The 20,350-nt window shown below is 58.9% G+C and overlaps 1 protein-coding gene across 1 annotated transcript in view; it reads left to right on the forward strand.

Moving 5' to 3' along the window:
* Nucleotides 1-20,350, forward strand: part of CACNA2D2 (calcium voltage-gated channel auxiliary subunit alpha2delta 2) — a 113,993-nt gene that overhangs the window by 30,576 nt on the left and 63,067 nt on the right. Inside the window, exon 2 of the mRNA XM_040628757.1 lies at nt 14,476-14,592. Coding sequence (XP_040484691.1) covers nt 14,476-14,592 — 117 coding nt within the window. The remainder of the gene's footprint in view (nt 1-14,475; nt 14,593-20,350) is intronic.

The following is a 20,350-nucleotide window of genomic DNA, read 5'->3' on the forward strand; positions in this document are numbered from 1 at the left end:
GTTAGGGGATGGAAGGAGGCACCAGCCTGGTGTGGATATGTAACCAGGGCTGGGCTCTAGTCCCTCTGAGATGACAGGCAGGGAGACGAAGGACTGCTCAAGGACTCCCCGGGTCTGTCATATGCACGGTGTGCACACAGACGTTCCCTGAGGCCTACTGTGTGCTGTGCTCTCGCAGAGGGATGGGGACTCCGGCTGCCCTCAGGGAAGGGTGCGCCTACCTCCTTCGTAGTGAGCCTGGATGAATGCACGCCGGGGTGCGTGCTCCTGGACACACACACTCCCAGGAACACCATCCCCCTTTTGCGTACACATACTCTGCTGTACATGACACATGATGCCTCGCAACATACGTGTACAGACACACACTCAGACACACACACGGACTTCTGCGTCGCCTGCGTTTATGGCAGGAGATCAATTTGCAGTTTAGCGACCCTAACCTGCTAGCTCCATAAACTGCAAGAGCCTGATAGCTGGGGCTTCACGGCGTGTTGGCAGCCCAGCAAAGCATGGGGCCATGTAGGAGGGCTTTCCCAGCCAGCTTGGCAGGCCGGCCTTCCGGGGCAGAGCACACCCAGTTCCCGGCTGGAAGGGGGGCCTGTGCAGAGACTACCCGCACCAAGGGGCTGCTGAGAAGCGGGGCACAACCTTAGGGCCTTGGCCTGGGGCATCTCCAATGCTCCCCAGGGCACTGTCCCAAGATGGAGGAAGAGCCGGCAACTCAGAGGGGTCCAGGCCCTGTGGGGAGCAGTGGAGGCTAGACTGTGTTCATAGCAAGGGCAGTCCGGAGGTCTTGCTGAGAACGGGGCTGTCTGGCATCTTAGCCTGGTTCTGGAGCCTGGAGGAAGGGGCTTCCTGCTTGGACCCTGATGGGGCACCAGGAAGATCAGACCTGAGCACATCCCAGTGGGGGTATGGCAGGGTAGGGACCATAGTTGGATTCTGGAAAGTCTCTGAGTTCCCTAGGGCTCCATGGTGGCCAGGGCAGGGGAGAGGCCTGGGGCATGGGCTACCCACCCCCGTGTATAGGCAAGAAAAGCAAAGGGGCTAGGATACACTAGGAGACACTCAAGGAACAATGACTGAACAGGACAGACCCGGGCCTCTTGCCCCGATCCCATCCTACTGGCCCCAGGAAAGGGCCTGTGGAGTTCTTCCCCAAGATCCTTCCCCAGCACCCCCAATGACCTGGGCCTACAGACCCTGCTTAGGGGGGACCTGTGAGTGCACCCCTGTGAGGGGTCTCCCAGCAGGCCCAGTGGCATGGGTGGGGGTGGGGGTGGGGCTGAGAGGAACATAGCTTCCCTGGTCTCCTCTCCCTGCTAAGGAGGAAATAGGGCCGCCTTACATAATTGGGGCAATTTGTTCCGCTCTTGTCCTGCTGGCATCATTGCCCTCGTCGCCTCCTTGCTCAGGGAGCCCTTGACAGAGCTAGAAGCTCGGGCGTCCCTCCCTCCTGTTGGAGGTCGCTGAGCAGAGGACACGGGAGCCCAGAGCATCCACACCGCTGAGACCTGGTGGGCACCTAGGCCCGGGGGCAGAGGGGACAGAAGTCCGGGCCTCCCACTCGCAGTCTGTCAGGTGACCCCACAGTTCTCAGAGAGTTCACACCCGAGGCTCCAGTGAGGGGTGGAGGACAAAGCTGCCTCTGTCCTGCCACTAGACAGCCCTGCCCAGCAGCTTTCTTCACAGGCCCTGTGCCTAGCTGCCTTTGTCTGCCAGTCCCCGTCGAGGTGGACGCCCTCTCTTGCCCATCCATTCCCACTCCTCTTCTGAAAGGTCTTCCCCACCCTCCCCACCCCCCCAAATACCAGAAGGAGGTGCCAGCAGCTGGAACCTGGGTCTTCCTGGCCCTGCCCTGCTGTTCACCCCTCCCTCTTGGACCTCAGTTTACCCATCTGTATCCTGATGTCCTAGACTTCCAGACTTGCAAGGCCAGGATGGTTTCCTGCAGGTAGAAGTACCTCTTTGGGGCATGCCCACCCCTGGGTCCAGTGCAGATCTTCCTTGTCCTCCCCGCGGTCCCACTGGGCAGACCAGCTGGGCAAATCACAGATGGGTCTCAGGGCCTGATGGGTTCTTTGGGGGCTATGGGGCCACTGAGGATTCAGTTGGCACCGTGCATCGATCTGAGTGGATGATCCTGGGCAGATGAATTAGGGGCTTGTTGTCCCTTCTGACGGGGCTGCATTTGAAAGATGAGCTCTCCAGGAACATTTAAAACAGGGCAAGGCTTGCAAACACCTGAGTTAGCTGACCCCCACTGATGTCTATAGCCCCCAGGCTAGAGGCCCCATGCACATAGCTGAGGGGGCAGGCTTCCCAGAGGAGGGGGCCTGGGGGACAGGGTTGGGGCTGTGGAGGGTCACAGCTTCCCATGGAATGGAGGCCAGCTGGTGGGAGGAGGGGGCGGAGGTCTAGAACATGGTCTGGAACCTGCTCCAGTGTGTGGTTAGTCTGTGTCATCATTGACTCCCAGCTCCACCAATTACTCCGTGCCTCAGTGGCCTTGTCTGTGAAATGGGCACAAAGACTGGGGCTTGTGAGGGTTCGATACAGCATGGACGCTCTCACGGGCCCCACTTGTGTTGTCAGCGTTTCCCGTGGCAGTCCTCACCCCATCAAGTAGCCCCCAAAGCTGGGCACTGAGGAGGTGGCCCACCTGGAGGGGGAGCCCAGACACAGCATCTGCCTCCCCCGAGCACAGCACTCTCACTTGGAAGTTCATGGCTGTTGAGATGAAGGGCCCTCGCGGTGTTCGCCCGTGTGGCTGGGCACCGGGTCCTGTTTGCATGGTTCGTTTGCACGGCAAACACTGTGCGCGGACGCGGTGAAGGCGAGCGCTGGGCCCGGTGGCTGCAGGGTTCTCACACTCATGGAGACGGAACCTGGAACTGGGTGTGCCAAGCTTCGTCCCTCCCTCCCCACAGTGCAATGAGGGGAACCTGAGGTGCAGAGAGGGGCCAGGACCGGCTCAGGAGCACCCAGCTGGGAGGGCTGTGGAGATCACTGACCCCCTAGCTCTGGGAAACCCTCTCTGAATTTTTCCTGTCCAAATGTGGGAACTTTCCTATGAGGGCTCAGGAGAGCCTGGGAATGATGGGAGAGAAGGGGTCCCCCCTGGTGTGTGTCCCCAGCATGTGCGTGTCCGTGGTGCACACACGTCCTGGTATGTGCCTGTCCTCGGTGTGGCTTCAGCGTGGGCCAGGCCTCCGTGTCCAAGCTCTGTTTGTTTATGTATGCTTCCGACGTATGCTATAGAAGATTTAAGGGCACTTACAGAGATACATAAAATTCGAGAAGAGCCTATAAATTGGAAGTAGGAGAAAAATAAAAGAGAAGCGAGGAGAAGGACAAAGATGGGGTGGGAGGCGCTGACGCAGGATGTGAATGAGATAGCCCGGCATGGCTGTGTGCCCTCGCACCCTCATTTGCACACTCACCGTGGGCAGAACCCCGCTCGGCTCTGGCACCCGCTGCCTTATATGCATCTGATACGTAAGCACTGCGACCTTCCTAAGGCCCTGATCCAGAAGCCACTGTCGGTCAGGGATGTCCTTGCCCCCACCAGACCCAGCACCCTTGCTGTCAGGAGCCTGTCCAGGGCCGTGTCCACCAGGAGGATTCAGGGCCACGACCTTCAGGCAGCCCCAACCGTCTGGGGCCAGAGAAGTTTCACTGCTTAGAACATTTCACATGGCTGCAGACCACCTTTTGAGGTACAGATGGAAACCCACAGAGCTTCACCCAGATGACGTCCCATGACAGCCAATGGGTCCATCCAGGCTGTGGTGCTTTCTCTGTGAGCTTAAGTGTGAGGCCTGGCAAGGTCTGGAGCAGCTTCCTGGGCGCTGGGCCTGAATGTGGTGAGGTCGGTGTGTGTGTGAGCTGGTCTGCAAGGTCTGGCGTGTGCGCCTGGACCTACAACGTGTGCAGAGGGATGGGGCACGACCCTGCGATGACCTTGCCCCCAAACGGGCCCTTGATACCATGGGAGGCCACAGCCACCTCCCAGCCTTACTTCTGTCTCTGTCTCTCTCTCCTTCTCTCCCATACCTGACTCTCATGTTTTCACAAAAGCAGCTGGCCTGAGGGCCTCTCCTTGTGATCGGTGCTGTCATTATTTGGCGACATCTTCAGCAGCGAGTCTCAGGAGCAAAGGGCAGACTTCCAACCTTCAAGGCCTGGAAAGTCTGGCCCTGCAGGACAGCGTGGGGCAGGGAAATCTCTCAGGGCCTTGGGAGCAAGCCTGGAAGGAGGCCCCACGAGAAGCCAGCGGCACCTTGCATTTGACCTTTCATCATTGAGGAACACCCCGCGAGGCCTGGCTGAGGCAGCTCAAGGCTGTGTGGGTGCGGAGGGCGAAGGCTATGCCGAGCCACACAGCTGGTAAAGAGCAGGGCCAGGATTAGGGCCGCAGCTTTTTAGCCATTCTCGGCTGCCCGTGGAGGGGGCTCTGAGGGCAGGAAGGGGTCCCCTTTGGACAGATTCTGACTCTTCGCCACTTCAGTTTCCTTGTCAGTGAGATAAGAAACCGCCCAGCTGCTGAGCACCTCCTGGTGTCCTTGTCACAGGTCAGGGAGGGGGATGGATAAAGAAAAATCAGGTGAACCCGCACCCCCTCCCCAGGAAGCCTGCCTGGGGACTCTCAAGACAAGGTCGGTTTCTGGCCATTCTGGGGTCCCTGAGAGACCTGTTGCAGACCCTGAAGAGTGTTGCCCACCCTGCTGGGAATGTAGAATGGAGGTGACGTGGGCAGAGGAAGCAGCAGGCTTTGTCCTTTGCTCCGTGGCCTTCAGAACTGTGCCTCAGGCCCAGCCTCAAACCCATCTCATGAGGGTGTTTATGGGGGTAAGTTTCTGCCACTCTGGACTGAGGGACAGTCACTTCGATGAGATCTCCATAACAGCGAGAGCCGTGAAATGATGAGGAGTCCTCCCTGGGCCACCAAGGGTCTCCTGGAGCCCCTGCCCACCCTGACTCCCGGAGTCCTGCACCCTGGCCTGCCAGGACTCTCGCCCCCAAGAGGCAGGAGGTAGGGCTTCATAGGGCCCAAGGCAGGCGCGGAGGATGAAGGGACTGAAGAGGCCAGGTGACCAGACCAGTGACCAGGCCCTGGGTCGCTCTCCTCAGGCTGTTGTGTGGGAGGAAGGGGCCATGCACCCAGCTCTGAGGGCAGGGTTCACATCTAAGGCCGTGCTGGGCCAGGGCTCCTCAAGGTGGTGACTCAGGTAAAGGGCAGACCAGTCTTGGGGGCGGGAGTGGGGGTGGGGTTTCTGAGGCCCTAGAACCTGGAACTGATGACTGGACCCTGAGAAGCCCAGTGTCATGGACTCCTCCACCCCCAGCCTAGTCTTCAGCCCGTTTCTGCAGCTGCCAGAGCCTTGGTTTCTTTGGCTGTAGAATAGGGACCATAACCATACCTGCCTGGAGGATGGTTCTGACTCAGTGGGTGAAGCGCCGAGCCCTGTCTCACCACCTGGAGGGGAGGGCCTGTCGTCACTGCTGTGTCTCCGAAGCTGAAAGGCTGAGAAGTCCTGGGGGAAGGAAGGCGGGGCCCACCGGGTGGGGAGGCAGCCAGAGAGAGCTGAGCCAGGGTGGGTGGCAAGGGGGCCCAGACGCTGGCACAAACAACCTGTTTCCCATAAACACGGGCGCCCACACCAGCCACACGAGTTGGGAAGCGCGGGTGTGTTTACTCGCACTCCCCCGTGCCGGCTGGTGTGCTGGGCACAGCTTCCCTCCCAGCTGCCTCAACAGCCGGTAGCTCCCGGCTCAGGGCTGGGAGCCAGCAGGGGCCCCGGATCCGCCCGCAGTTCCATTCACCTCGGGCTCCCGTCCCCCGCTCCTGATGCTGTCCTGGACCCGGATGACAGGGGCCCGAAGAGTCTCCTCTGGTGTCCACGTGGCTGAGCCGTGACACGCTCCCCTGCTCTTCAAGAGCACCTGAGTCGACAAAGGCCTGGAGGCTGGAACTGTCGGTGACCCATGCCTTGTGTTTGGGCAACAGGTGTCCCTCTAGTAAGGTCCAGGCCCCCTCCAGCCCCACAGCCCAGCTGCTTTCTCAGTGAGTGCTTCCCACTGGGTGTGGACAGCACCCAGACACCTAGGCACACGCAGGACTAATGGGTATGCACTGCAGGTGGGTGGGGTTGCAGGGGCCCTGGTGCCCCATGGGACCTAGGATGCTGGGGTTCTTCACTCTGTGAGCACCTTGTCTGAGCTGGGCAGTGGCAGCCACACGAGGTTCGTGCATCATTTCCGTGAGGTCAGGGCAGATTCTTGGCTGGGAAGGAGTCTCCGTGGCACTGTGTCCCCCTTTCGAGATACACAGGTGCCCAGGGCTGACATGGGCAGTCAGGGATGTTGAAGTGTGCCCTCCCAGCCCCCATGGACTTGGCCATTTGGCACTGTCCCCTCTGTGGTAATGAGACAACTCCCTACTCTGTCACGTTCCTTTCTCACCTCCCACCTATCCCCAGACTATTTGCTTGACCACCAAGGAAGGCAGCACCTAGGGAAGAAAGTCACAGACTATAAGCTTCACGTAGGCACACAGCCGTGGGAATGCTGCTATCTAATGATGGCAGCCTAGAGTCCAGCAGCTGTGCAGGGGGACCATGAGTGAATTCCTGTTCAGTATCCGTGACAGCTGGGCTTGCATGCTTCCCGTGATGGGGAGCTCCCTACCTACCCAGGCAATGTTCCCAGGGCTTGGGAGCCTTGTGTGGGAAAGTTCCTCCAGTTTCCCCTGAGCTGGAAAATGCCCCTCTCCTCACAGGCACCATCGGGAACCTCAGAGTTGTGCCCTTAGGAACCCTGGAGAAAGGATTTGTGCTTGGAGCTGGGTGGAGCCGTGCCCCTCCAGGACTGCTCTCACCTCAAATACATAGGCCTTAACGCGGAGGCCTTGTTCCAAGTCAAGTCTGGAATAATGGATGGATAATCAGGATTACCATGGTTTTAAATTCAGCTTAGAAATTCACATGTGTTTCAGAGGCCGAAGACCACACCCACCCAGGAATGGGCCCCACACACAGCCTGTCTCTGTGGCTCAGGCCTTGCCCTGGGGCTCACGCAGCCGGCTGCACAGAGGTGGGGGTCTGCGTGGGGGCGAGTGCAGGAAGGGCCTCGCAGACTGGCCCTGGCTCAACTGGGAGGATTTGGTTTATTGTTTTGTGTTGGGTTTTGTGTCTTTTGAAAAACAAGAGACTGAGCCTTTTTATGACATGGATTTTACAGCGTAACGAGGCAGCGTAATTTCCCATTCTCAGCAGCAAGTGCACTTTTTACACTAATTGCATAATTAGACATAATGTACTAATTGCGGTAATGGATGACAGTCAACTAAACTTTAACTTTAAAAACAGGGAGGCGTTGCTGGGGGTGGCGGCGAGGGCTTTGTGCCCCTGTGAGTTTTTTGAAGGGAAATCTGCTGGTGAGAGCTCTTGGCAGCTGCCTCTTGGGGGCCAAGGGGCCACTGAGCCACCAGGGCCTTCTCACCTTATGATCTAGGCCACACTCTCTGTCCGCTGAGCCTCCTGGGTATCTGCCTCCCTTTCTGCTCAGAATCTGGCCGCCAGCCTCCCTTCTGCCCTGCACAAGCCCCTGTGCTCCCGCTGCTGCACTGACTTTCCCTCCTCCCAGCCTCTGCACCTGCCACTCCTGCCCACTCCCTTATCCCCCCCGCCCTGCCCCTCGAGTCCGGCAGACTCCCACCCAGCAGTTCAGACTCTCCCCTATAAAGCCATCCCAGTCTTTTCCTGGACAGCCCCCTCCCAAGCAGGCCAGCCCCATCCCTGGTGTCTCCTGCCTACCTTTCCCTGCTGCCACCCCTCTGCCCTTAGCGTCTGAAGGGACATCTGTCCCCTCTGGATGGTGAGTCCCAGGAGGGCCAGGACAAGATCTGGTCCATTTCCGCTGCCCCAGGCTTAAGAGGGCTCCAGAGCCTGTGGCATGAACGTGACGTGCCCCCGTGGAAATCTAAGGATTTGGGGACGGGGGTGGGGAGGAAATGGAGCAATTAATGGGCCACCGACCCAGAAGGGCCACATCCTGACCTGCTCCTGGAAGCCAGGCCAGGAGCCCTCCTCCCTGCCCCCACATCGCCTTCGTGTTCTCCATCGTAGCCCACACAGGGCTGTGTTGTCATGGCCTGGGTGGTGTCTGTGACTTCCTCTCAACAGGGGGTTCATTCCAGGAAATCCCTATTCGGTAGGAATGTTAATCACATGGCAGCCAGCATCACAATGTACAAACCGGGCTTGTAACATGACACCGTAGACAGCTAACTACGGAGCCCACCACCGGAGCCCACCACCGCAGGACAGTGGCAGTGTGGCATGGCCACATGAGAACTACCATGACAGCTGGGGAACATCAGCAGCTGGGGAACATGCGAGCAAGTGGCACATAATCCCTGCCCGTGCACTGCCCGTATGCTCTGAGGGTCCCTTGCCCTTGCTTTACTTAAGGCACACACTAAGGAGGGGAGGGAGGGGCTACACCCTGGCCCGGGGAGCTGCCGGTTCCACACATAGACCAGGGCCTCGTGTGTCTCCAGAGCAGCTGGGTTAGGGTTTTTCTGCACCCACTGTGGGGCAGTCCCCCTCGTCCCGTTAGGGGCTGGGCTGTGGAGCTCAGGGAAAGCCCAGGAGCCGCAGCCTGTCCTGGATCTGTGCTGTGTGCTCTCAGTGGGAGGGGACCACAGGCACCCAGCCACTCCCACGATCCTATGGTCTTCAAGGGTAATTAGCAGCTATGTCAGTACCCACAATTTTCCCCACAAAGGCAGGGGAAGGAGTAAGGGCAGCCTGGCAGGAGTAAGGGCAGAGGCCCCGAGCCCAGCTTTGCCCTGACTGCCTGGGGTCCCTGATCGAATCACTACCAGTCTCCCCCACCTCTTGTCCCAGCTCAGGGTCCCTAAACCACCGTGAGCCCCCTGTCATCCTACCCAAGGCTCTCCTGATCCCTGGCACAGGTGTACCCCATTCCAGCAGCTGACCCCTGTCTCCAGTCGCAGCCCCTGTGGCCTTTCCAGCACTTGCCTTGTGGGCCAGCCTCGGGGGGCCCAGCCCACCATCTCTTGTCCACTTGCTGCTCTCCCTCCAGGGGCCTGTTGGGCATGAAGTTAGGACCCCCACTAGCAGCTCCTTTCAAGACCAGGGACTGGACACCAAGACATGACTGGCGTAGAGAGGGGTTGTTGGAGAAGAGCTGATCCCCCGGGGGTCATAGTATGGGGCTCACTTCCACAGTCCTGCCAGTGCCCTGCCCAGTAACCTGGGTGGTGGGAGGGGGCCAGGGTGCTGGGGCACCCCGATAGCTGAACATCTGGCTCGGTCCGAGCCTTTGCGGAGACAGCCAGCAGCGGGGCCCAGCCTGTGTCAAATCTTTCTCGTTCCATTTTCTTTCTGATTTAATTTTCCAGAGATTAGGGCCCGTTCACCTTCACTGCAGAAGGGAGCCTCACACGCGTCTGTGTTTACTCCTAGGGTTGGGCGCTTGGTTAGATGGTCGGGCTGATTCCTCCGGTCCGCCCCTCCTCCCTTCTACAATGGCTCTCTTGCCTCCCAGAGGCCTCAGGCCTTCTGTGTGACCCTGGCCCGCCCACCAGACCCCCTCTGATCCCTCGTGCTCCCTTCACCTTCAAATATGGGAATAAGGGCAGGCAACCAGCCTGCACAGAGTATGACCCGAAGCGAGGGCTTTGGGTCAAACAGATCCGGTTTGAATCTGAGCTCTGCTGTATACCTTAAGCTCCCTGGCCTGTCCACTAAATGGACATGATCAGAAGAGTCCCTCTTCGGGTTGTCCAGGATCAGTGGGGTCACGTGTGAAGACACCTGCCCCAGGGTGGCCAGAGCCAACACTCAGGGGACGGGGTTGTTCCCGGGGCCTCCATCCTCCTTCCTCCCGACTTTGCCCTCCTCAGCTTCCGCTCCTCGCCTTTCTTTTCCTCTCCTTTCCCCACACCTTCCTTCTCTCCCTGGGCAGGCTGGGTGCTGGCTCGCGGCTAGGCCCTACTGCCGCCGGCTTCCTGGGACTTGGCAATGTGCCTCTCCAGTCTGATGGGGGGCTGTCCAGGTCACTGGTCCTGGGGCCCGTTGTCTCCTGTGGTGGCTGTCTCTGTTCCCAGGCACCTCAGAACTCGACCCCGCTCCTAGTCAGGACTCCTAGGAGCTGTGGAGATGAGGCTGGCTCCATCTGCCCCGTGTGTACCCCTGTGCTTCCTGTCCAAGGTCACCGTTCTTCCACGCGTCCCCTAGGTTCCTCCTCTTTATGTGGAGCCGCCCAGGGACGCAGGGGACCGGGCAGAAGTTCTGGGCCCTCCACAAGCCCTGGAAATCCCTAGGCCGAAAAGCTGGCCCGAAATATTGTTTAACTAAAGAATTACTAGAGCTGAGAGGTGGTTGGGGTTGGGGCCGGGGAGGGGGTGGCGGGGAGGAGGCGCAGGGAGGGAGGGGAGGATATGAGGGGAGAGATGGAGGGACAGGTCTCCATAACTGACGGGGGTGGGGGGATGTGCCCTCGAGGGGAGGAGGCCATAGGTATCTGGTACAAGGGAGGGGAGCCAGGGGCTCCTGGGAACAAGGATCTGCAGGCTGCCTCCTGAATTACTCTCCCTTGGGGTCTCAGCCACCCCCCTTCTCCCTGTTCCCACCACCCCACCCCTACATGCTAACTTGGCTCTAGCCAGCTTGTCTGCTAGTCTGCCGCGCTGTCCCACTACTATTCACCGTCTCTGTGGGACGGAGCCCCTGCCTCCCCCTCCCCCATCACGGCTGGTGTGAGACCTCTGCAACCTGTAGACCAGCTGCCTCTGCGGAGGTGGGGGCCTCGGGGGCTGCGCTACTGTGGGAGCTGTTGGGTTTTTCCAATGAGCTCGCTGGGCCAAGGACACCAGCGGGCGTGCAGTCCTGCTGTGGTGGCTGAGGCCCTGTACCCGCTGCACCCCCACATCTGAGCTGGCCCCAGGGACCAGGGCTAGAGGCTGGGGCTCTAGGAGAGCCAGCCTGGGCATGCTCTCTGCCCTGGGCTCTCCCAGGCTTCCTGCTGGGCCTGTAGGTAGAAAGCACCTCCTCAGACAGCATCAGTGGAGAGATGACCTATCTCCCAGGGCAGGACCATCTGCTGAACTCTATCCCTCAGATCTCCCTGGGACACAGGGCTCCACTCAGGGCCCACCCCAGGGGACAGGGGCAATTGGAACAGGTCCAGGGGAACGTTGAGAGGGGTGAGGCACTTGGGATAGAAGGAACAAGGGCTATTTTGTCTCAGGAGCTCTTTTGGGATTGGGGGACAGGCTTCGCTGGTAGCTTGACCAGCCCCTGCAGTTCTAGGATTTAGCCTTCAACTCCCCAGAGATGCCGTCTAGCCCATTTTACCACCCTTGCTCTAGGAAGGATTTAGAAAGGCAGGGAAGGGTGGAAGGGAAGCAGGGACAACATGAGCCAAAGTGTGGTCGTGGGCATCAGGATGGGCTGGGGACCCAGAAGCCTACAGGGGCATGCCAGCTCAGTGGGCTGGAGAGGCCTCAAATGCTGGCACCAGGGCCGAGGGGAGGGGAATCATAGAGGGTCCTTGGGACAGGAAGAAAGTGTGGCAGATAGAGCCCCAGGCTCCAAGGGGTAGCACAGCTGCAAACAGGAATACAAGAGTCAGACTGAGGTCTAGCTGGTCCCAGAGCTCTGCTCTTGAACATGGAATCAGGCGTATGCATTTGCCAAGGGTCCATTACACACAGGCCCCATACTTGGGGAGAGGTGGAAGAGAGCTGGCCTTGGCTTTACTGTTATCAGTGACATCCCTGTGTCTAGGCTCCCCTGTTGTCCCCTCCAGGGCTCAGGCTGAGGTGTTGGAGACAAGCACAGGGTGGCTGGAGAGGGGCTGCCCAGGGAGGCCTGGGAGGAGGGTGGGGCTGGAGGTGGGCCAACCCCAGGAGACCAAAGCTGTCTGCCCAGGAGTGGGAGCCAATGGCTTCAGATCCTTAGTGTGCAGATCCGGCAGGGAGAGTGGAGGCAGGGAGGGACTGTGATTCCTTCTGCAGAATTCTGGTGATCTTCAACAATAGCAATAGTGACAATAGCATAGGCTCTTTGCCGTCCTCCATCAGCCTGCAAAGTGGGGATTGCCGTTCTCTCACTTAATAAATCAGACACTGAGTTTCAGAGATGAGGTGACTCTTGGCAGGGTGCCTGCTTTCAAGCCCTTACGCCACCTTTCAGAGCCCTGGGGTATGACCCTGACACCTGGAGACCCACTCCCTCTGTGGCCCCTGAGCCCTGGCCCAGTCACCATGCCAGTTTGCAAGGGGCACCCTGGACCCAGTGGGGAGGAACTCCTGGGCTCCCGGAGGAGAGCTGTCAGGAGGCTGCTCTGACCCGGGGCTGCCACTGCTATGAACAGCCCTGTTTGGGACACCTGGGAATGACCTTGACAGGGGTGTCAGGTGTGGGAACTTCGTCCCCTGCCCTGAGAAGCCAGGCAGCTGCGCCCCCTGCTGGTGCAAGTGGGCCAAAGGTGCACTTGGCCAAGGCTTCGGCCAGTGTGGCTGAGTTGGGGCCTCAACACACCCTGGGCAGCGGCCCATGCTTGGGAAACGGTGTATTTTTAAAGTCTGTCTTCAGCTCAGGTCATGATCCGAGGGTCCCTGGATCGAGCCCGCGTCCGGCTCCTTGCTCAGCAGGGAGTCAGCTTCACCCTCTCCCTCTGGCACTCCCCCTGCTTGTGCTCCCTCTCTCTCTGTCAAATAAATAAATAAATAAATAAATAAATAAATAAATCTTTAAAGTCCTGAAACCTGGGAAGAAGAGGTCTGGGAGGGTGGAGGGCCTGGCTTTGCCACTCGGAGTCATGTGGCCTTGACCTGTCCTTTCTTGTTTCTGAGCCTCAGTTTCCCCCAACAGAGGGCACTGGGCTCCAGGCTCCCCACATTTCCCAGTAACAACCCCCCCCAGGCTCAGGCCCCTCCTTGACCTCTGTTTCCATCACCATCTCCCCTCTGGGGGCCTCTGCCTTGAGGCGTGACCCAGGGAGCCCAGGGAGCAGCCTGGCCCTGGTGCCCACTTGGGGCCCCCACCCTCCCTGCCCTGTATCCAGGCCTCCCTCCTCGCCCTCTAATCGCCACTGCTCTGTGGGAAGGAGCGAATTCACCACAAATTATTTTGTTCTAAGAGAAGGACAAAAAGAAAAGAGAAGCTGGGAGGGATGGGGGGCGGCAGGAGGAGGAGACTGCCTGAGCCGGCTTTGTGTGTACTTTAACCCTTGGACTGCTGGGCACTGGCTGGGCGGCAGGGCCAGGGCTCGGGCGCGCCTGGTCCCCCACCTCCTCCCCCATCAGCTACTGGAGGCCCTATCTCCCCCACGTCTGGCTGTCACTCTCCCGACCTTATCTCGCCTGCCTGTCTGTCTCTCATCAGCGGCCTCTCCCACCTCCTTATCTCCTCCTCATCACCTCTTCTCTCTGTCTCTCTGCATCCCTCTGTTTCTGCACAGCCTGATGGCATGGCCCGGTGGTGGCAGTTCAGTGGTGGCATGTGACCTCAGTGAAGGAGCCAGCTTGGGGAACAGACCTCCTGGGGTCATCTGGACAGACTCAGGCAGGGGTGTACGATGTACACACTTATGCATGTACACACACTCAAGACCCTGGCCTGGAACAAAGAGGCCCACTGAATTCGCTTCCGTGACTCACATAGAAGCCCTGGGCTTCATCTAGAGGCCCTAACCCCACCCCACCCCCGGCACGCAGGCACATGCATGCAGATGGGTGTGTGTTGAGCCATAACACACACTCACACATGCAGATGCAGACTGTCAGCTTTACACCCCCACGTGTGCGTGTGCACAGACCCAGTCCCCAAGGAGGAGAGAGGGGCAGATTTGTCTTCCCCACATGCCTTTTCCCCTGGTCCCTGCCCCCATATTCTGTGCTCTGAATGACAGAGGAGCCCCTAGGGGTGCCCAGAGTTCCCACCACAGTTCCTGCAAGTGCCCTGGGGCAGCACCAGCAAAAAGGGGTCTGGATGCCTGAGTCCTTGGGGAGCGGTGGCTAGGTGTTTCTGATGCATGCGTGGGTGTGTAGGTGTGTGTCGTGAGCGTGACAGTGTCTTCGTGTCAGTGGGCATGTGGTATGCAATGTGTGCTTATTGGTTCCATCTCCCCCCACACGCACCCTGCCTCCTCTCCAGCCCACCCTTCCGCCTCTGCTGCTCTCAGCCGCTCCAAGCTCATCAGGGGGTGTTGCTCATGGCTCCTGGAGGAGGAATCCTCGAGTCCAGAGAAGGCAGTGACAACCCCGTCCCACCAACCACAGCCAGGGCAAGCTGTGGGATCTATGACAGGAGCCTTCCTTCAAGTTCAGGAGGGCCAAGGTCTGGACCCTACCGGACAGAGGATAGGTGGAGGGCTGTGGCATGGGAATATGGGACTGCCCCAGCCTTACCCCTGGCTCCCCCTGCTTCCTTCTAGATCTACAAGGACAACCGGAATCTGTTTGAGGTGCAGGAGAACGAGCCTCAGAAGTTGGTGGAAAAGGTGGCGGGAGACATCGAGAGCCTGCTGGACAGGAAGGTGCAGGCCCTGAAGGTAGGTGCAGTTGTGCGGGTTGAGGGCGGGCCAGGCGGAGGGGCCCTGCACCACCCGGGCAGTGTCCCAGCCCGGCGTGAACACACGGCCCTCCTGGCCCTCTGAATTCTGGCTGGGCCGTCACTGGCAGGGCGGTGCCCACCTGGATGTGGGCAGCTCGGGCAGGAGCGGATGGTTTTATCGGGAGGTGGCTCCATGAGGGTGATCTGGGGTCTTAGGGGCCTTACGTGGGCATGAAGGTTGGGGCCCAGGCAGTCTTGGAGTCCTCCGATTCCTCTGCTCTGTGAGTGTGCCCTGGGGGAGCACCTGCTGAAGGCTGGGAGGGCAGGCTGCAGCTCTGGTGGGGAGGGAGTGTGGAGTGGCCCTGAATGCCCCACGGACAATACTGGAGCCATGTGATGCTAGGGGTCGAAGCCCCTGCTCTGCCCACGACCTTGAATGTTTCTCTGCCTCCCTCTGAGTCCAGTCTCCCCCTCTAATCTTGGAGAGGTTGTGCCTGTCAGCTCCAGGGTGCTGCCGTTCTGTGAGTTGGCAGACCCTGCTGGGCTGCCCTGACCAGTTGTACGAAGCCGGCAGACCCCTCTGCCTCCACCCACCCACCCCGGGGAGTGCAGGTGCGGAGGGCCTTCTGGAGCGGCAAGGTGCCCTCGGGGGGTTGTGCAGTTAGTGAGGGAGAGTGCCCAAGCTGCCCCCGGATCAGAGGCACAGCCGCCGCTGCCCCAGCCCCAGCCTGTGCCAAAAAGAGGAGTCCAGTCAAAAGGAAAGAAGTAGTGGCACACATGACATGGATGAATGGAAACATGCTACTGAGTGAAAGAAGCTGCCACAAAAGACCACCTATTGTGTGATCCCATTTCTGTGAAATGTCCAGAATAGGCAAATCCATAGAAATGGAAAGTACATTAGTGGTTGCCTGGGGCTGGAAGGGAGGGGGAGGGGAGGGGGATAAGGAGTGTCTGCTAATGGGTACAGGGTTCCTTTTGGGGGTGATGAAAATATTCTAAAATTAGATTGTGGTGATGGTTGCACAACTCTAAATGTGCTTAAAAAAAACTAACACTGAATTATGCACTTTATGTGGGTAAATTCTGCAGTATGTGAATTGTGTCTCGGTAAAACTAGTTACAAAAAAGGATGAGGAAGTCCACACAAGCCGAACCCAGGCTCAGGCCAGGGGCCTGGCCGGATCAGATCAGGGTAGTCACCTAGCCCAAATACCCACCACTTCCAGGCCCCAGGAGAGAACTAGGGCCCCCTTCCCCAGGAGCTGGGCCCTACTCTCCTCCTGGGGTCCCCTGCCCACCCTGTGTGACCTGGAATCATAGAGTAGCCAGAGGCTGGCATCCTGGGACCAGAGGCCCAGAGGAGGTAGACCCTGAGGGCTTCCCACCCAGTGTGATCCAGATGACCCAGAGCTGGGCTCAGCCCAGCCCAGCCTGACCTTCAGGAGCTCCTGGTCACAGGTGGGGAGACAGTTGGAGAAAGGAACTGCCATCAGGAGGCAAAGCCCAGCCTTTAGCTGGGCAGCGGTCCCTGAGGGATCCAGGATCGTCTCCCCCTGATTGTGAGGAACATTCTGCTGCCCCATCCACCCAGCCCGTCATGTCGCCTCCTTGCTTTCCCTAGGACGGGGCCTGACCTGGATGCTCTCCCCTCCTTCCTCTCCCCTCTTTGTCTCTCTCTGTCTCCGTCATTCCAGGTCTTCCTTCACCCACTACTTCCACGCTTCGCTCCGGTTAACAAAGTGCAGGCCATCAGCCCTGAACTTGAGTTGAAACCTTCTGATAAATTTGGGAGGAGGCATCCTTTGGGCCTTCAGGCCTGCTGCCTGTCCCAGCTTTAGGACCAGTCACCTCAGTGAGGGGTGCTGCGTGTTGGCAATGACAGATGCCTGACCTCCCCTCCACACGTGGAACCCAGGGCCCAGCCCCCTGCCCAGCCCCTCCAGGCACTGCAGCGCTGGGGTCCCTCCCCAAGCTCCTCTCCCCACTCCTAGACAAACAACCAACCTTGACAGCTTGGCAGGGAGGGGAGAGCCCACGGCCTGGGCTCTGATCCCAGCCCTCTACCTGCACCCTACTTGCTGTACCCCGCCCCATGAGGCAAGGCAGATGGCTCTGTCTTTCCCCCCCGCATCTGCAGCCTAGCCCATGGCCCGGTCCACCGTTGGCACCAAATACAAATTACTTTCAACAGAAGAATGACGGGATAGGGCGCTCGCCATGCGCGTGTCTGTCACAGGCCAGTCTCGCAGCAGCCCTGTGAGGGAGGCCCGCTTCACAGAGGGGAGGGACACTGACACTCGGACATGCCATGTGTCAGGCCAGGATGCGAACCCAGGTCACTCTGATGTGAAGCCAGGCCCTTGACTCCCCACACGATGCCGAGGTATGCATGGAGCCCACAGCCTGTACCTTCCCAGCGCCCTGCTGGCCCATGAGCTCCCCCTGCTGCAGCGTCCCTGGCTCTCGGCCCGCAAGATGCTTCTGTCCACATCCCCAGAGGAAGCAGAGGCCAACCATCCTTCCCCTGCCTTGGTCTTAATTGTTCAGGTTGCGCTTTGGTCTTAATTATGTTTTATATTTGCTTTTAATCAAGTTCTCTCCTTTCCCATATTTGTTTGCAGCCTAAGTGCATATGGAGGCAGGGATGTGGGGGCTGGACCCCTCACCCCCCACTCCATTGTTCCTCTCTCCCTGGACCCATTCCAGTAATCCAATTTAAATCCTCTCACACTGGTCTGGAATTTGAATTTGGGGCTCGCAAAGAGGGATCTGAGCAACGCAGGACGGAAGTTCACAGTCTCATCTAATCAGGGACAATCAGATATTTGTTACGAGTTTCTGCGAGCTGCACAAGGTGATTTATGGGGCCCAGAGTCAGGCAGGAGCAGGCCAGGTCAGGGGCCTTGCAACACAGGCAACTAGCATTTCCAAGTCCAGGAAACCTGCTGGGGCCTCAGCTTTGGACACACGGAGAGGAGCTGTCTTGTGGCTTATACTACCCAGGGAGAGGGGTCCTCTGAGCCAGGGCCCACTTTCTAAGGGTCCTTAGTCCCAGAAGGCGGGGAGGGGAGGTGCCTATGTTCTTACAGCACAGTGGAGGCAGAGAGGGACCCAAATCAGGACTCTGCTGTGCTCCCTGCTGGGGCCTTGACACACAGCCCTTCTCTCAGAAAGGTCAGTTCGTCCTGGTTGTATTTCTTCCTCCACGAGTCATCCACATTCACTAGTGGCCTCCTGCGTGCCAATGGTGCTGGGGGACAGGGAAGGACAGGCCCTGTGCCTGCCGTCATTGAGCAGTCGGTCTAGTCCTGTCCCAGGCCTTAGTATCCCCCTCTGTAAAATAGGGACATGAGGCCATCCCTGCCCAGTACTTCTGGGCTCACAGCTCCAGGAGCCTTTTTTTTTATAAAGGCCACAAAGAAAAACCAGTGTCCCCAAAGTTTGTGCCACCCTCAGCACCATCCCTGGTGCCTCTGCTCTGTGGCTTCGAGGAGAGGCTGCAGGAGGAGACACAGCCTTGATAAGGTGAGGAGTGACACCAAGGCAGGGGGTTCCAGCCTCCTCTCAGGGGTGAGGCCATGGGCATTGTGGCTTAGTTGTCTTGGTTCCCAGAGAATGGGAAGCCCAAGGCCAGAGCACTGAGGGACGTGAATGTGGCTAGAAGCCTGCTCTTCGGGAGACCCTCTTGCCTCCAACTCCAAACAAGCCAGAGGCCATGGAGAGGCCTGGTTGGGGACCCAGGACCTACACACCTTGGCCCTTAAGCTCTGCCCTTCCTACCACACCCTATTCCCCACGCTCCGCCTCAGATACCTGCCATTGTCCCCAGGGCCAAGACCTTTCCAGACGCTGTGCTGTTGTACCCTTGTCTTCTTCATGCAGTGTTTTTAAACCTGCTTATCATTGGAGTCACTTGAGAAGCTTTTGCATCACGATGCCCAGGCCCCAACCCAAACCAAATACCTCAGATTCTCCAGGTTGGGCCTGGGCTTCAGTGTTTTTCAGTGCTCCTCGGATGATTCTACGTAGATTCAGAGGTCGGAATGTTTCCCCTAAAATGGGCAAAAATAATTCCCTCCCATGGTTATTGGCCTCTTTCTTGGGGCCTGCCAAGTGCCCAGCCTAAGATGAGCCAGAACACCCCAGATCTCTCCAAATCCTCTCTACAAGCCAAAGGTATCTTATCCCCATTTTACATTTGAGGAAATTGAGCCCCAGAGAGGTTAAGCCACTGGCCCCACGTCTCACACCAAACTCAGGCTTTAGATCTGGGCAGTTGGGCTTCAGACCCCACACACTGCCCCCAAGGCCACCCTCCTCTGTGCCATCACTGGCGGTGGCCACATGGCGTTGACTGTCTGCAGGGTGGGGCAGGGCTGAGGAAGAAGGGATGGGGCTCTGGCCTCCTCTGACAGGGTCTTGCTCTGAGATGACCTAGTGACCTTGGGCAAGTCCCTGCCCCCACAGGTTCTTCCTGGGGCAGTGGAGACAGGCACTGAGCTCCCCTCCCAGCCCAGCCCTGGATGAGACAGGGGGTGAGGCCCAGACGGATGGGACAGGGGGGCAGTGCAGCTGCAGCCCTGGATCTGGGGGCTCCAGTGGGCAGCGTTCCCACCCTCCGTCGCCTCTCTGGAGAGCGAGCATCATTTAAAGAGCACAATTAAAAACCCTTCTGCACACAGCCGCCCTGCTTTCACTGCTAATGGCCACTTAACCCAATTAAACTGATGCATTGTTGGCAGTGTGGCCAGGTCTGTTCAGGAACTGGGCTCAGGGCTGGGTGCTCAGAGCACAGGAGGAATGAGCCAGGGAGGGGGCCGAGGAGCCCCCCCTGAGCTGTGGAGCGGACCACCCCCTGTCAGGAGGGAGCGCAGTGCACCTAGCTGCCGCTTATTTGCTGCTCTCTCTCCGAGGCTTCATGGAAGGCAGGATTTCGCAGTGTCGGCACTGCTGGCATTTTGAGCAGGGTAGTTCTTTGTTGTGGGGGCTGCTGTGTGTGCTGTAGGGCGCTGAGCAGCACCCTAGCCCTCTACCCACTAGATGCTGGGAGTACACCACTCCCCCAGCCCTAGCAACCAAAATGTCTCCAAAGCTTGCCAAATGCCCCCTGGGGGCAAAGCCCCACCCCCACCCCCAAGTGAAAACCGCTGGTCTAATGGGACAGAGAGATGCGGCCATGGTGAATAGAAGCCCCAGAAGCAGGGGACATGGGGACCTCAGAGAGGTGCAGATGGAACGGGGCAGCCCCAGCAGGAGGAAGATCCCTTCAGTTTAAGAGGGTAAAAGTGAGCTTGGTGCTGCCTGGAGGAAGTGGCAAGGATTGGGGGGGGCGGGATTTGGTGCTGAGACAGCTGGAGGCTGGTTCAGACCTAGGTCCACTCATGCACCAATCGCTGGGGGGTTGGACGAGCAGATCAGCCCTGAAAGGAGGAGGCCTGGCCCAGAGCCGGAGCCCCAGAACATCCGCAGAACAGGTGTAAGGACCATGGTTCTGCTTTCTGGCTGGAGGTCAGCCGCTGGGATCCGACTGCAGACTGGGGGAGCTCTAAAAGGCACCATTACGGGGGACGGGCAGGGCAGGGGATTCTGTAGCGTGGGCTTTCTCCACCCACCCTGCTCAGCGCAATTAAAAGGTGTTTGTGTGGGGCCAGCAGTGGCTTCTGCCTCCCCTTCATTATGAACATTAAGAGATCTTGACCCTTCCACTTTCCCGCTCTTGAAAGGAGCCGCAGACACGTGGAGCCAATTAGGCG

Source organism: Ursus maritimus, unplaced genomic scaffold (assembly GCF_017311325.1).
Source record: "Ursus maritimus isolate PB19 unplaced genomic scaffold, ASM1731132v1 scaffold_14, whole genome shotgun sequence".
Classification (NCBI taxonomy): Eukaryota; Metazoa; Chordata; class Mammalia; order Carnivora; family Ursidae; genus Ursus; species Ursus maritimus.